General features: G+C 33.7%; 1 protein-coding gene across 5 annotated transcripts in view; it reads left to right on the top strand.

The window, feature by feature from the left end:
• Positions 1-15,323, top strand: part of SCAF11 (SR-related CTD associated factor 11) — an 80,694-nt gene that overhangs the window by 57,879 nt on the left and 7,492 nt on the right. For 4 of the 5 annotated variants that reach the window (XM_081311703.1, XM_081311701.1, XM_081311699.1 and 1 more), the window contains 4 exons: positions 10,295-10,353; positions 10,737-10,846; positions 12,313-12,414; positions 14,546-14,652. In XM_081311703.1, coding sequence (XP_081167829.1) covers positions 10,295-10,353; positions 10,737-10,846; positions 12,313-12,414; positions 14,546-14,652 — 378 coding nt within the window. The remainder of the gene's footprint in view (positions 1-10,294; positions 10,354-10,736; positions 10,847-12,312; positions 12,415-14,545; positions 14,653-15,323) is intronic. The other variant, XM_081311700.1, reaches the window with a different exon arrangement.

The following is a 15,323-nucleotide window of genomic DNA, read 5'->3' as shown; positions in this document are numbered from 1 at the left end:
AAATATAGTAACCTGATATAAAACCTCTAAAGCTGTCAAAAGAGGAGGTTCTAAACTAACTCTGATCTGTGAGGTTTTGTTACTTTTTGTCTTCATGACATATTTAGCATGTCCCTTATTTGATCTGTACTTAGGAGCTCTTTTTCTCCTCACTTTAACATCTCCAAAGTGTGATTCTTTCTTATTTGTCCTACATAATAACTATTGACCAATCAGTACCATCACTGTCTGCAAATATGTGAACACATTTGGAAATAAGATCTTTGCAAGCCAAGTTAGTTAAGGATTGACATGAGATAATAGTGAATTAGGGTGGCCCCAAGTTCAGTAAGAATGTTCTTAGACAGAAAAGGATACAGTGCTATTATTAAATTTGGAGAATGGATAGTAGCAACTTAAAAAAAAAATCCAACATAATTTGTGGTATTCTCTTAACCCTCTGGTTTTTTATTGAGTGGGAGTGTTGGGAGGTAAAATGTTAGATATGTGTGCCAGCATACCCCAGGGTGTCAAAAATCGGTGAATTCTATATCCTATTTAATTTTAGTTTCTTTATAGATTTTTTAAAAAGGAATCACCATTGTTTTTGATAATACAGAAGATATGTGATGATATATGAAAAAAATGGACACTGAGAAATTCAATTCAAAAGTTGTATTCTATGTGCAGAGAAGTTTTAGGAATACCTTGATCAATTTAGTTTGCTTATCTGCTTATTTTTATTTAAAATTTGATTTTAAAAATTGAGAACTAGGTCTCTTAATTTTTTAGATCTGCTACAACAAATGACATAAACATGATGGCTTGAAACAACAGAAATTAATTTTCTTAACATTCTGGAGGCTAGAAGTCTGTAGGTGGAGTGTTGGCAGGTCTTCTTCTGAAGACTTTAGGGGAGAGTTTTTTTTTTTTTCTTGTTTTTTGTAATTTCTGATCTGTTACAGCAATATGTGACATTCCTTGATTTGTAGCTGTATCACTTCAATCTTAGCCTCTATAGCCTTCTTTTTTTGTGTGTCTCTGTATCCTCTTCTCTCTAAGAACACTCTTACAGAACTTGGGGTCACTCTAACTCACTGATCTCATGTCAGTTCCTAATTTTACTTGGCTTGGTAAGACTATTTCCAGTAAGACCCATTTTTTTGAGGTTCTAAGTGAATACGATTTTGAGGGGATACTATTCAATGCACTATTAGATCTAAAAGAGCACTTTTAGCAACTCTGAAACAAAAATTCTAGTTGGGTGAGGTGGCACACCTACTTGGGAAACTGAGGCAGAAGGATCACAAGTTAGAGGCCATCCTGGTCACCTTAGTGACACCCTATTCCCCCCCCCCAAAAAAAAAAGGCTGGGGATATAATTCAATGATAGAGTGCCATTGGAGTTCAATCTTTAATACCTCAAATCATATAAAAATAAAATAATTTCTAAGTGATAAGAAAACACTATGTCCTTGTCTGGTTCCCAGATTGTGTTCTTGAAATACTGTTTCTCAAAAGAATCAGAGCTTCTTGAAAAAATATTTTTCATAACAGCAAGGAAGCTGTCAAAGACTATTATAATTACAATAAAAAAACCCTCAGGAATGAATTTGATTGGGCTCTAACAGGACAGTTATTGAAACCCAGAAAATATGTTGAATTAATGGATTTAGGAAGAGACTAATAATGGCTGTTAACCTCATAACAGGAGAGACAGATATTAAGCACTTCCTAAATGGAAGTCAGTAACACCAAAATGCAGTAGTGTGTAACACAAGTGTGCCTGATTAAAAGCTGTTCTTGTTTACAAAATAAGAGCAGAGATGCATATTAAGTGACAGGGGTTGCAATCAGCAAAATATCCACTATGAAAAAAATTACCTGATTTCCTCAGTTTAAAAATTCTAAGGAGTTTACAAAGTAAGGGAGGAGAAACTATAGATTAAAAATGACATTCAACCAATTGTGATGTGTGGATTTTATTTGTATCCTTATTCTAATGTAATGTAAAAAGAAAGTAAAAAAATATAACTTATGAGACAATTGTGGAAAATTCAACAGATCTATATTTGATATTAAGGAATTATTCGTTTTGGGTTTTTGTTTTGCTTTTCCTTGTGATTGTGGTATTCGTAATACTTCTTCCCCAAAAAGCATTTTTCCTTTTTAGTTATATATTGAAATATTTATTCACAAAATATGATGTACAGGATTTCTTGAAAATGAAATTGAGGTAATTATTAAAGTCGACTATGAATTAATAGAGAAGTTGAGATCTGGTTGTATGAGTTTTCATTATGATATTCTGTTTGAAATTTTCTGTAATTAAAGTGCTTTGAAAAGTTAATTGACTACCTTCTCCAGTGGTACTTATTTCTAGATTTTATAGTTAATTTTAGTGAAATACAGTATATTGTTTTATTTTTGTGCTTTTTCCTTGTAAGGTTTTCTTTCTTGAGGATAGTAATTATTTTCTGGAGTATAGCATTTTCTAGGGTATCATACAGGATAGTAATGGTCCTTGGCCACAGCTACCTAATAATAAGGAGACCAAAGTGATAACACATGTATGGGAGTAAAACCATAAAGATAGTTAGAGGGGGCAGGAGTGATGATCTTTAGCTCTATGTAGAATGGAAGCGATGAAAAACAAAAATTGCTAATAATTAGTTAAATCTGCTTAGGTGTCACTTTGGTACTTCATCAAATGTTTAATTGATCATAATTACAAATTTTAAAACTTTTTTTTAATTCTTATTTTTTTATTATTATTAGTTGTTCAAAACATTACAAAGCTCTTGACATATCATATTTCATACATTTGATTCAAGCGGATTATGAACTCCCATTTTTACCCCTTATACAGATTGCAGAATCACATCGGTTACACATCCACTTTTTTACATACTGCCATACTAGTGTATGTTGTATTCTGCTACCTTTCCTATCCTCTACTATCCCCCCTCCCCTTCCCTCTCCTCCCCTCCCATCTTCTCTCTCTACCTCATCTACTGTAACTCATTTCTCTCTCGTTTTTTTTTTCCCCCTTTCCCCTCACTTCCTCTTATATGTAATTTTGTATAACGATGGGGGTCTCCTTCCATTTCCATGCATTTTCCCTTCTGTCTCCCTTCCCCGCCCCCTCTCATCCCTGTTTAATGGTGATCTTCTTCTCATGCTCTTCCTCCCTGCTCTGTTCTTAGTTGCCCTCCTTATATCAAAGAAGACATTTGGCATTTGTTTTTTAGGGATTGGCTGGCTTCACTTAGCATAATCTGCTCTAATGCCATCCATTTCCCTGCAAATGCCATGATTTTGTCATTTTTTAGTGCTGAGTAATACTCCATTGTGTATAAATGCCACATTTTTTTATCCATTCATCTATTGAAGGGCATCTAGGTTGGTTCCACAGTCTAGCTATTGTGAATTGTGCTGCTATGAACATCGATGTAGCAGTATCCTTATAGTATTCATTTATTAGTTCTAGTAGTTTCTTTGTAGACCCTTTTGGGTCTGCAAGGTATAAGATCATGTCATCCGCAAATAGTGATAATTTAAGTTCTTCTTTTCCCATCTTTATGCCTTTAATTTCTTTCGTCTGTCTAATTGCTCTGGCCATTATTTCGAGAACTAAAAATAATAGAAGTGGTGATAGAGAGCATCCCTGTCTTGTTCCAGATTTTAGAGGGAATGCCTTCAATTTTTCTCCATTCTGAATGATGCTAGCCTGAGGCATTTAAAACTTTTAAAACCTAAATATCATGTCCAAGATCACATTGTTAGTATTGGAGCATCTAGAGTTTTATCTAGTCTTCTAACTTCATATCCAGTGTGTTTTTGCTAAAGCATGTTTTTGTTAATGTTATCCATGTAAGCCTCTCTCACACTCCATGATTTTCTGAAGTCTTAAATAAAATATTGCCTCATTCTGCTAGTTCTTGTTTGAGTGTACTTTTGATGATATAATAGCTGCTCCTTACTTAATAGATCAGTTAACCATGGTTTTTGTTTTATTTTGCAGAAATGTGGTAGATGTAGATTTTGTTTTTTCCAGGATGATGTTCATAAATTGTAGCTATAAGGATAGAACCCTTAAGAGTTTTAACTTGTAATTTTCACATTCCTTAGGAGATTTCTTAAGATAGTATTTAACAAACTGCCTCAATAGAAGACTCTAAAAGAATCTATAAATGTTACTTGGAATTGTCTCAAAATTTAAGGGCAGTAATGAACCTGTCATAGACAGAAAAGCATCTGTGTACTCCTAAATCTTGGCATTTCATTAATGAGCAAGGTAAAGGATAGACAAAATTAAGGTGAGGTAGAGGTAGTAGGAGGTTGTAAATTGAGTTCCTCCTCCTCCTATTATTATTATTATTATTATTATTTTCGTGGTACTGGGGATTGAACTCGGGGATGCTTTACCATTGAGTATCCCAAGTCCTTTTTATTTGTTATTTTGAGATGGAGTCTCCATAAGTTGCCAAGACTAGCCTTAAGCTTTCCAAGACTGACCTCAAACTTGCAGTCCTCCTGCCTCATTCTCCCAAGTAGCTACGATTAACAGGTGTGTGCTACCCTGCCTAACTTGTAGATTTTAGAAGCAACTTTGTTTAGCTTCTTTAATTAATTAATTAATTAATTATTTTAACCAGGAATTGAACTCGGGGGCACTCAACCTCTGAACCACATTCTCAGCCCCTTTTCTTTTCCCTTTTTCCTTCCTTCCTTCCTTCCTTCCTTCCTTCCTTCCTTCCTTCCTTCCTTCCTTCCTTCCTTCCTTCCTTCCTTTCTTTTTTCTTTTCCCTCTTTCCCTCCCTTCCTTCCTTCCTTCCTTATTTTATTTAGAGACAGGGTTTTACTTGAGTTGCTTAGTGCCTTGTTATTTCTGAGGCTGGACTTGAACTTATAATTCTCCTCCCGCAGCCTCCTGAGCCTCTGGGATTATAGTTGTGCACTACTGCACCCAACTAGCGTCTTTAATTTCTTAGATTTTTGAATTGGGATGAACTATTCTTTAAACATAGGTATGTGACTTTATACCAGAAGGTATCTATTTTTGTTATAAGCTAATCAAACTAATGAATACAGCTTATTAAATTGTGAAATTCTTATTTCTGTATTAGAAATTGTTAGAATAGCCCATAATTATAGTAGTTTATCAGTGAAAATTTCAACAGTCCTAATGCATGATTTTATTGGAAGTCAATCAACTTTAGTTTTATACTAGATTTTTCATTAAAGTACCCAGGACTCTAGTAAAATTACAAACTTTCATTTAGTTTCCTCATATAACAAAGATGTTACTGTGCCTCAGTAGAGTTTTTGTGAAAGATTACATGGCAAACCTGTTGGTGGATTTATTAATAATGTCTTTTTCACTTTTTCATTATACCAAACAGCAGAATTATAGTTCTTTTGCATCTAACATTTATAAAGGTTGAGTGGCCGTTATCTGAAATGTTGGGACCAGAACTGTTTCAGATTTTATTAGAGTTTGGGAATTTTGGAATGTCTGCATAGACTTAATTGGGTGAACATTTCTAATGCCAGGATAACAAAATCTTAAATATTCCAAAGATTGAAACTTTTTGAGCATCAATATCAGCATGCAAAAAGTTTTAGATTCTGAATTTTTTGATTAGAGATGTTCAACTCTTTGTTTATTGAAATGAATATTAAATTTGATTTGGGTTAATTATTTATAATGTCTACAAAAATGTCCTCCTTTTATGCATTTCTTAATGTAGTAATTCTCTAAGTACATGCTAGATCTATTTAGTTATGTCTTTATCAACTTTGGAAATATTAATTACAATTTTAATTGAGTGCCTGCTAAGTCCTGGGCTTTTAGCTCAGAGCCTTTATAATATTGGTTTATACTTTATAAAAGGGTATTATTATGAAACATCTTTTGGAATTAGTAGTTTCATGAAATGTGTTTGAAAATATACTGAATTAAATAAGACAAACTTCCAGGTAAGCATAGCTATTTAATCCTCTGATCCCTCCCAGTACTTTACTAAAACGACAATAATGGAATAAGAAAAACTTTAATTTACAAAGACAAGAGAACTGGAGAGAGAGAGGAGGCAGCACTTAAGAGATGTCCTCAAAAGAAGCTTGAAATTGATTTACCAGGAGGATGGCAAACTGTTTTAGCAGAAACCCAAACCTTTCATAGGAAAAGTGGAGTTAAGAATCATGTCAGTTCACATTCCGCAGAAACTTAGAAGTCTCAGGTTTGGAGGTCTTCATTATCTCTGAAAGCAGAGATGCGGGATGGGGCCCAAAACCAGAATTGGTTAACATTTTTCTGGTTTTTTTTTTTTTTTTTTTTTTTGGGGGGGGGGGTGGGATTTACCATTGAGCTACATCCCGACCTTTTTTTTTTTTTTTTTTTTTTAAGGGTAGCCTTGAACTTGTGATCCTCCTGCCTTATCTTTCCAAGTTGCTGGGATTACAGGAGTGCACTACTGTGCCCTGATGCTTTCACAGGTTTTAGAAGGGCAGTTTATTCTTCAGATTGTTGTCTGAGCAAGGTAGAGGAATGGAACTACCCAAAAATTGAAGGATTGAATTCTGTAGCGAAGATTGAATTAGATTAAACTTCAGCACAGTTGAAGATAGAAGAAACAATAAAAAGGGAAATTAAATCAAGTCGGGAGACTTCCAGAGCACTGACAATTATTCCCCAAAATAGCAGATCAGCATCTTCTGGGATACTGACTTGCCCCAAAGGCTTAACTGGATATCTGCTTGATCATCCTACAATGAAACTCGTTGGCTGAAAGTCTCTGACTGCCTCCCACCCCCACCCACACCATTTTCAATTACTATTTTAGTGTCCCACAAACAATTGATGATCATAGATATGTGAAGGAAGTCAATATAATAGAAATAATAACAGGGACAAAAGGAACCTAATGGGCTAGAATCCATGCTGGGAAATAGGAAAAACTTTAAAAAGTGAATCTACTTAGAGATAAAGAAGGGATATTTTATGAATGATATAAAAGAAAACAATTTTTAAAAAAGCTTTTAGAAAGTAAAAATATTGTAATGGAAATTTAAAATTTCAACAGGAGTAATGGGGAAGTCTCAGAAAGTAGGACCAAAAGCCAAAGAGATAATAGAGTATTTATCTAAGAGATAAAATACTGAATAATAAAATCTGAGAAGGGAATTACAGAAAGAAAAATTGGAAAGAAAGTTGGGTGTCCAGATAAAAATAAATCATATGATAACTTGTAAATGAGGAAAGAACTACAGTAAATGCTTTATAAAACTCAAGAAGTCTGAGGATAACAGGATCCTAAGAGTCTAAAGGGGGCAAAAACAGGCCACATACAGAAGGCCAGGGGTAAGAATGTGAAAAACAATTGGAGCAGTGGAGTAGTGCCTTGAAAATTATGGGGAAAATAATCAGTAACCTAGAAAGTTCCATTATGCCTGCCAAACTCTCAATTGTTAGGACAAAATAAGAATAAAGACATTCTCAAACACATTAAGAGCTCAAAAATTAATTCTTATGCACCCTTTCTCAATTCTTTGGAGGGTGTATATACTTAACTAAGTGAGAAAATAAATGAAGGAACAATGTGAGATTCAGAAAATGAATTCCAACCCAGGAAAAAGCAACTGATCACAATGTCAGAGGGCAGTCCAGAATGACTGTTGAACAGCAGCTTTGAGAGTTTCAAGTTCTGACTGGAGCAGGAATAAGGAAGAGTATTTCCAAGAGAGTTGGGAAACAAAAGTGATGGATGAGTTGATGTGTTTGAATCTATTAAGAGATTTATACTTTTGTCATGGAGTTAGCTGAATTAATGGTAGGTAATATAGAAAAAAAAAAGTAAAGAAAAAAACAGCAATTATTAACCTCAGGGAAAACTCGTGGTTCAGCTGTGATTAATGTTTGTAAGTTATAATAATATAATACTGCTACATCAAATGTTGATATATTGATATATCAAATAAGATGGTATATGGACAGTGAAGGCAGCAAAGGGGATAAGCTAGAGGAGTATATGCAGTATGATAAAGAGAAAAAAAGTTTTTCTCTTTCACAGTTAAAATAATAGGAAATATGTGAAACAGAATAATCAAAGTAGAATACTATAAGGTTGTTATTTAGAAGTAGAAGTGAATATTAGAAGAAGCAGGCAAAGGATTTGATGAGTGCTCTTGGTAAGCAGAAATACAAAGTGGGTAATTCTGCAGTTTTTCTTTAAAGTGCTGTTTTACTCCTTTATTTTTCATAAAAATTAAAAGGCACATTACTGTGTAAAGGCAGTGACGTGACTTTAGATTTAGTTTTAGATTTAGGGTAGATTTGTGAAATGATTTCTAAGCAACCATAATTTATAGAAATTCAATAGTAATGAATGCTTTGGAGATTGTGCTTGGAACTGCTTAGTTCTTAATATTGGCTCCAAACTAAGCATTCTTTCCATAGAGAGCATTTAATTTAATAACAGCTTCATTGGATAGGTTTCCAAGTGAAAGAATGCTATGTAAACAATATATATTCATTAAGTTTTGAGTGAATCAAAACAACTCATCACTCTTAGGGCATAAATGATACTGCATAACTAGAGAACAACAATTCTGTATATAGCTGAACAAAAATGATTATTTCCTAAGAATGTAACTGGATACATTTTTTACTCCTGGCTTCTTAAGGAACTTTATAAAAATCTTTGTATCATCTTTTAGATATACATCAGATGGTACAATAGCATTTGTATCTTGAAATGCAGCCAGCTCCCTTGCCCAGAGTATACACTATATTTGTTAACAGCAGTTGTGGGTGGGATGTGTGTGAAGGATGGATAATAGCTCTAAACCAAACAGCTGTTGAATAGTAACTTAAAAGGAAATTAGAATGCTGTTAGGCTCTTACTAACTGGACTAACAAGAAAACTGAAAAATACATACGATCTTAAGAGAAAAAATCAATAGATCCTTTGTGAAACAGGACTGAAGACTAAAAGACAATTGGTGTTTGCACTGTAGGCTTTCCTCAGAATTCTGAGGGATAGCAGTGACATATCTGCAGCAGTTTATTGTAGACCATAAATATATTAGATGACTAATAACAGATGCTTGTTGTTAAAGAATAGTAATTTGTAAAAATGTTAATATAATTTTGTGGTTAATTGAATCTTTCCTTTGTCTTTCTTAATGTGGAAGTACTTGTAGAAATTAATATCTAGAGTTAGTTGTAGTGGCACACACCTATAATCCCAGTGGCTTGGGAGGCTAAGGCAGGAGTATCATGAATTCAAAGCTAGCCTAAGCAACTCGGTGAGATACTATCTCAAAATAAAAAATTAAAAGAACTAGGGATGTGAATCAGTGGTTAAGTGTCCCTGAGTTCAATCTCTGGTACCAAAAGAGAGAAATTAATATCCAGCAAAAAATAAGCCATAAGCAATGAAGCCAACAACACTGCTAAACAAAACTATTTCAGTTAACATCATGGTTTTCTCTTTAAAGTTTGAGTAAAAAGGGCAATACTTACTTGAACCCTTTATCAGTGGCTAAATGTAATTAAAGGTTGACCTGAAATGGCCTCAGTTTCCTCTGGTCAGCTCCTACTTGAGATAAGCTCACCAGTACTATTTTTTAGGTAATAACTGGAAAATAAATACTGAGTGTATTATTGTTATTAATAGTTTGACTGGGCTTAGGGGTGTATTCCTGCAATCTCAGTATATATCTTTTGTTATAAGATGAAATTTTGCACAGGGCAGGATATGTCAATTAGAATTTTAATAGCCATATACTCTGAGTATAGCATTTAAAAAAATATTTATTTTTTAGCTATAGGTAAACACAATATCTTTATTTTATTTTTATGTGGTGCTGAGGATCAAACCCAGTGCCTCATGCATGCTAAGCGAGAGCTCTGAGTCACAACCTCAGCCCAGCAGTTTTCTTTATTGTGATCTTTTATATTTTCCTTATCTCTGTGACTTAGCAAGATAAGAGATTATTGGTAGACTGAGGCAAATGGATCACACATCTCAAAGTCAGCATGGGTCACAGCCAGAACCTGTCTTAAAAAGAACTGAGGATCTAGCTTCGTGTTTGCCTACCATGTGCAAAGCTCTGGATTCAGTCCCTATTATGGGGGTTGGGAAGAGGGTGGGATAAAAACAGCATTTTGGAAAGTATGTAAATTCAAGTATTATTATTACAGATGCAGCTTTTCTACATATTTTAACTTTCTCTTGCCAGTATCAAAGGTTTATACCCTTTTAAAATAAAAATTAAAGTAACTAAGTTCTTTTGTGTTTTTGTACAGGAATCTCTCCATACAGTAAAGTGAGAGGAAAGAAAAATGCAGCAATAAAGATAAATAAGGTTTGTTGAAATTTAAAAAAAAAAAATTTTTCTGGGTATGGTGGTGCACTCCTGCAATCTCAGCAACTCTGGAGGCTGAGGCAGGAAGGCAGCAAGTCTAAGGCCAGCCTCAGCATCTTAGGGAGGCCCTAAGCAACTTAGTAAGACATTGTCTCAAAATAAAAATGAAAAGGGCTGGGGATGTGGCTCAGTGGTTAAGTGCCCTTTGGTTCAATCCCTGGTGTCCCCCACCACCAAAGTTTTTCTTAGATAATAACACTTTATGGTTATATACTGTATAACTCTAATGTCTCAGGTGTAAAAATATTTTATGTTGACTGTTAAGTACTTACTATGCAAGTAGTTTTGTTTCCTGTTTGACTAACTACCTTTTACATTTCTAGCCTCGAAGATCAAATCAGTGTGCAAGTCATTGCTACAGAAATTTTTTCTCCAATATGTTTTCTTCTAGTAGTCACACTGGAGAATCTTCTTTTACCTATAGAGCTTACTGGTTAGTATTTTCTTCTTTTAATCTGTGCTGTTTCTAGTTGATGTTTTAATCATTATAATGAACTTGGTAGGAATTTAACTCTGGGCTCAATATGGATTATGAAGGCTCACCTTGTTTTTTGTTTTTTTTACCAAACTGGCTCTAACAAAGAGAAAACTTGATATTTTTGTGAGCTGTTCTTTATGCAATGCCTGTGTATGTCTGTGGACTTTGTTATCATTAATAAGATGTTGTTCTATACAATCATGTTAAATGATGGGGAAACCTATAAGGTATTTGTTACGTTGTGGGAATAGTACCTAATGAAGTGGAACTCTTTAGAGAAGTTGTCATCTTTGAATCCATAGTGACTGGTATGTAGATGCTCAAAAGATATTTATGTAATTTGAAGATTAAATTGGGGTTTTAAAATCATATACAAACAATCAGTTAAACCAACAAGGTGAGATTGTATGATTTAATTTTAGACCTTGACAAAGTGTCACAGAAGCAATTGATCTGAGTAGCCTTTCCAAAAGCCAAACTATTACCCATTTTTGTTTGTAGTAATTGTAACCTCCTTTATTTTCTTTTGTTGTGTACTTAAAGTGGGAAAGTACAAAACCTAGAATTTCTCTCATTACTGGGGTTATTAGGCTGAATTAACACTTTAAGAAGTCTGTACCTTGCTGGGTGTGGTGGCACACACTTTAATCTCAGTGATTTGGGAGCCTGAGGCAGGAGAATAAAAGTTTGAAGCCATCCTCAGCATATTAGCAAAGCCCTAAAGAACTTAGTGAGACACTGTGTCAAAAAAATAATAGAGATGTAACTCAGAAGCATCCCTGAGTTCAGGTTCAGTCCCTAGTACAAAAACAAAAACAAAAACTGTGCAGCTTAAGCATTACAGCATCGCTTTTAGGATTCAATTAAATATAATTTTGATTTATAATATGTAAATATTACTTACTGCCAGTTATGGGTGGTGTATGCCTGTTAATCCCAGAGACTCAGGAGGATAAAGCAAGAGGACCATAAGTTTGAGACTAGCCTGGTCAATTTAGCAAGCCCCTGTCCCAAAATAAAAAAGTGTTGGGGATGTAGCTCAATGGTAAAGTGCCCCTGGTTCAATCCACAGTTAAAAAAAAAAAAAAAAAGTTTCTTTCTTATTTTAGGAATGAGTTTATTTATTTATTTTTAATATATATATATTGTAGATGGACTATCATTTTATTTATTTTTATGTGGTGCTGAGGATTGAACCCAGTGCCTCACACATGCTAGGCAAATGCTCTACCATTGAGCTACAGCCCCAGCTCCAGGAGTGAGTTTATTTTGAAAGTGTTATAATAGGAAAATAATTTTTATGCTTATAAGTATGATCCATAATGCTTGGTATAAAAACTACTGCTATTCTTGGGATAATCAATTGTTACTCCAAATTTTTATTTTTGGAATTCTGATGAAGATCTAAATTTATCTTTTAGTACAGAATTTATAGAAGTCAGTGAAATCAGTGCATTGATTAGGCAGAAGAGACAGGAACTGGAATTGTCATGGTTTCCTGATGCACTGCCTGGAATTGGAAGGTAAAAAAAGATGTTTACTCAAGTGTTTATATGCTAACATGCACACAAGTTATCATTAAAATTTAACTATAAGAGAGCTTTATTTGATAGTTATCTTCCTGAGGAAATTTTGTGTAAGTTAAACAGGTATTTAAAATGCCAAATGAATATATAATTTAATGGACCCTTTGGGAAGTAATAAGTTATATATTTATATGCTAGCTTCACTTAAAGGAGAACAGGATCAGACTAGTAAGATTCATTAATAATAAAAACATTTAGATTTGTCATCCTTCCTCTATTCTTTCACCATTTCAGTCTTACCATTATTTTGCTGAATTGTTTAAATATATTTCATTCTCAAAAATGTTCTAAATAACTATTTAATCAAGTGTCTAGTCTATTCTGGCATTCATGACTTTCTGTAATCTAGTTCATTGTTTTTAGTTTTAGTTGTGGAGCTACTAGTATAGTTCCACATGCTACATACATAAACCAAACTCCCACCTACAGTTTAAGGGCTCTTCCTGAGTTTTATATTTATTCCCTAAAAAATAAATCATATTTATTCCCTATAACATTGTGACTTTATTTTATCTGTCACTGTAAGATAGGTCTGTATAGGACTTTTTCCCTCCAGGAATGATGATGGCATGCAAATAGAAGTAAAATTAGGAAGTTCAAATATGTATACTCAGAAACCTTTCCTTACAGTTATATGTTTTTGTACATATGCAAGTTACATATTGTTTTTCTAGTTTTTTTCTTCTTCAGAATGTCATCTAATAATGAGTAAGATAGTCTTTTGTTAGGAGAACTAAATTAAATATATATGAGTAAGAAAAAGGAGCTTGAGTAGATTGGATTTAAATTAAGAAAATTGGGGAGGGGGAAGGTTTTCACTGGTTGATAGGGATACTGAGAATGAGAACTTTGAAGAGACATCATCCTTACATCAAGGATTTATAATAGAGCAATGAAATTTAATTCACTGGTTGTCTGGAAGAGGAAGAATGGTGCAGAGGAACTTGAAGGAACTTTCTGGAGAGATCGAAATGTTTTGTTTCTTGATTGGGCTCGTGGTTATACAGATACTTTGGGAGAAAGTCACCAAAATCTACACTTAGGATCTATACATCTAGCTGGATGTGGTGGCACATGCCTGTAATCGAGGCTGAGACAGGAGGAAGAGTTCAAAGCTAGCCTCAGCAATGGGGAGATAACTATGCGACTCAATGAGTCTCTGTCTCTAAATAAATAAAAATACAAAATAGGGGTAGGGATGTAGCTGAAGTGCCCCTGAGTTCAATCCGTGGTACCAAAAAGAAAAAAAATCTATGCATCTTATTTTATGTTGATATACTTCCAAGTTTATGTGCAGAGTAGACTAGAAAAACAAAAACTGAAACAAAATCTTGACAAATAAAATTCACAATAGTCAAATTATGAAAATGCCTACGTGTCCATAAACAGATGAGTGGATAAAGAAAATGGGGTATACAATGGAGTTTTATTGAGCCATAAAGAAAAATAAAATTGTCATTTGCAGGAACATGGGTAGAACCATTATGTTAAGAGAAATAAGCCAAACTCAGAAGGTCAGGGGTCATATGTTTTCTCTCAAATGTGGAAGCTAGAGAAGAAGAAAAGAAAGTTGGAGGTGAAGGATATCTCAGGGAAATCAAAGGGAGATCAATAGAGTAGAGGAAAGGGAACAGGAGAGGTAAAAGGGGAGGGAACGGGAAAATTCTTAGAAATGATATTGGCCAAATTTTATTTTCTGCATGTATGAATATGTGTAACACGCAATTCCACCATTATGTACAACTATAATGTGCCAATAAAAATATGGAAAAATATTGACAGTATTATTTGCAAGAAAATTATCTGATTGTACTAAGTTGCTTTCATCTCTTTACATTCATTTAACAGAAAAAATATGCAAATGTGCTTTTTCAATGTTTTTTCTTTGTAGCCAGTTGGTGGCCAACTTTGGGCAATGAATAATTTTGAAGTTAGATTTTTAGTTACTTGGGCAAAAAAGTTTATTTTAGTATTGCTAACCAGATTTGGAGAACTAATAGTTTTTGATTACTGGTCTCATTTTATAAAGAATTTAAACACAAATATCTATTTTGTTTTGAATTTTCAGAATTGGTTTTATACCTTGGGATATTGAAACAGAAGTTCTTCCTCTCATTTCTTCTGTGTTGCCACGAACTATTTTTCCAACAAGTACCGTATCTTTAGAAAATTTTGGTAAAGTTTGTGAAACTTTTTTGTATTTTAAAAAATAATTATTGTTTGTATTATTATTAGCTTCTTCCAATTTCATAGGTATCTGAATGTCAATGAATTAAAATAAATTATAGTAAGTTATAATAACTTTAGATATTTACTTAATAATTGGACAGTGAGTTGATTTGAAAATCATTCCAACTTAGAGTGTATATATGCATGTGAGTATGTCCACTATTTATATATATACATATCTGCATGCATGACTTTAGATACATACAATGGACCATTTGGCCATTAAAAAGGGAGGAAATCCTGTCATTTGCAAAAACATGGGTGAACCTGCAGGATATTATACTAAGTGAAATAAGCTGAGACAGAAAGACAAATACCATGTGATTTCACTCATGTGATATCTGAAACATTTGATTTCATAAAGCTGAGAATAGAATGGTGGTTTCCAGGAGCTGGGGTGGTACTTGGGGGTGGTACCGGGGAGATATTGGTTAAGGGATCCAACATTTGAGTTAGGAAAAATAAATTCAAAAGCTCTTGAGTATAATAAGGGGACTATAGTTAATAATATAATCTTCCAAAATGCCAAGAATAGATAACAAAGTATTCTCTGCATAAAAATAATAACTGTGAAATAATGTATAGTTAATTAGCTAGATTTAGTCATCCCCCAGTGT

Source organism: Spermophilus citellus (genome assembly GCF_964194105.1).
Source record: "Spermophilus citellus genome assembly, chromosome: 10".
In the NCBI taxonomy this organism is placed as follows: domain Eukaryota; kingdom Metazoa; phylum Chordata; class Mammalia; order Rodentia; family Sciuridae; genus Spermophilus; species Spermophilus citellus.
Note: the sequence above shows the minus strand (reverse complement) of the source record. Positions and strands in the feature narration are given on the sequence as shown.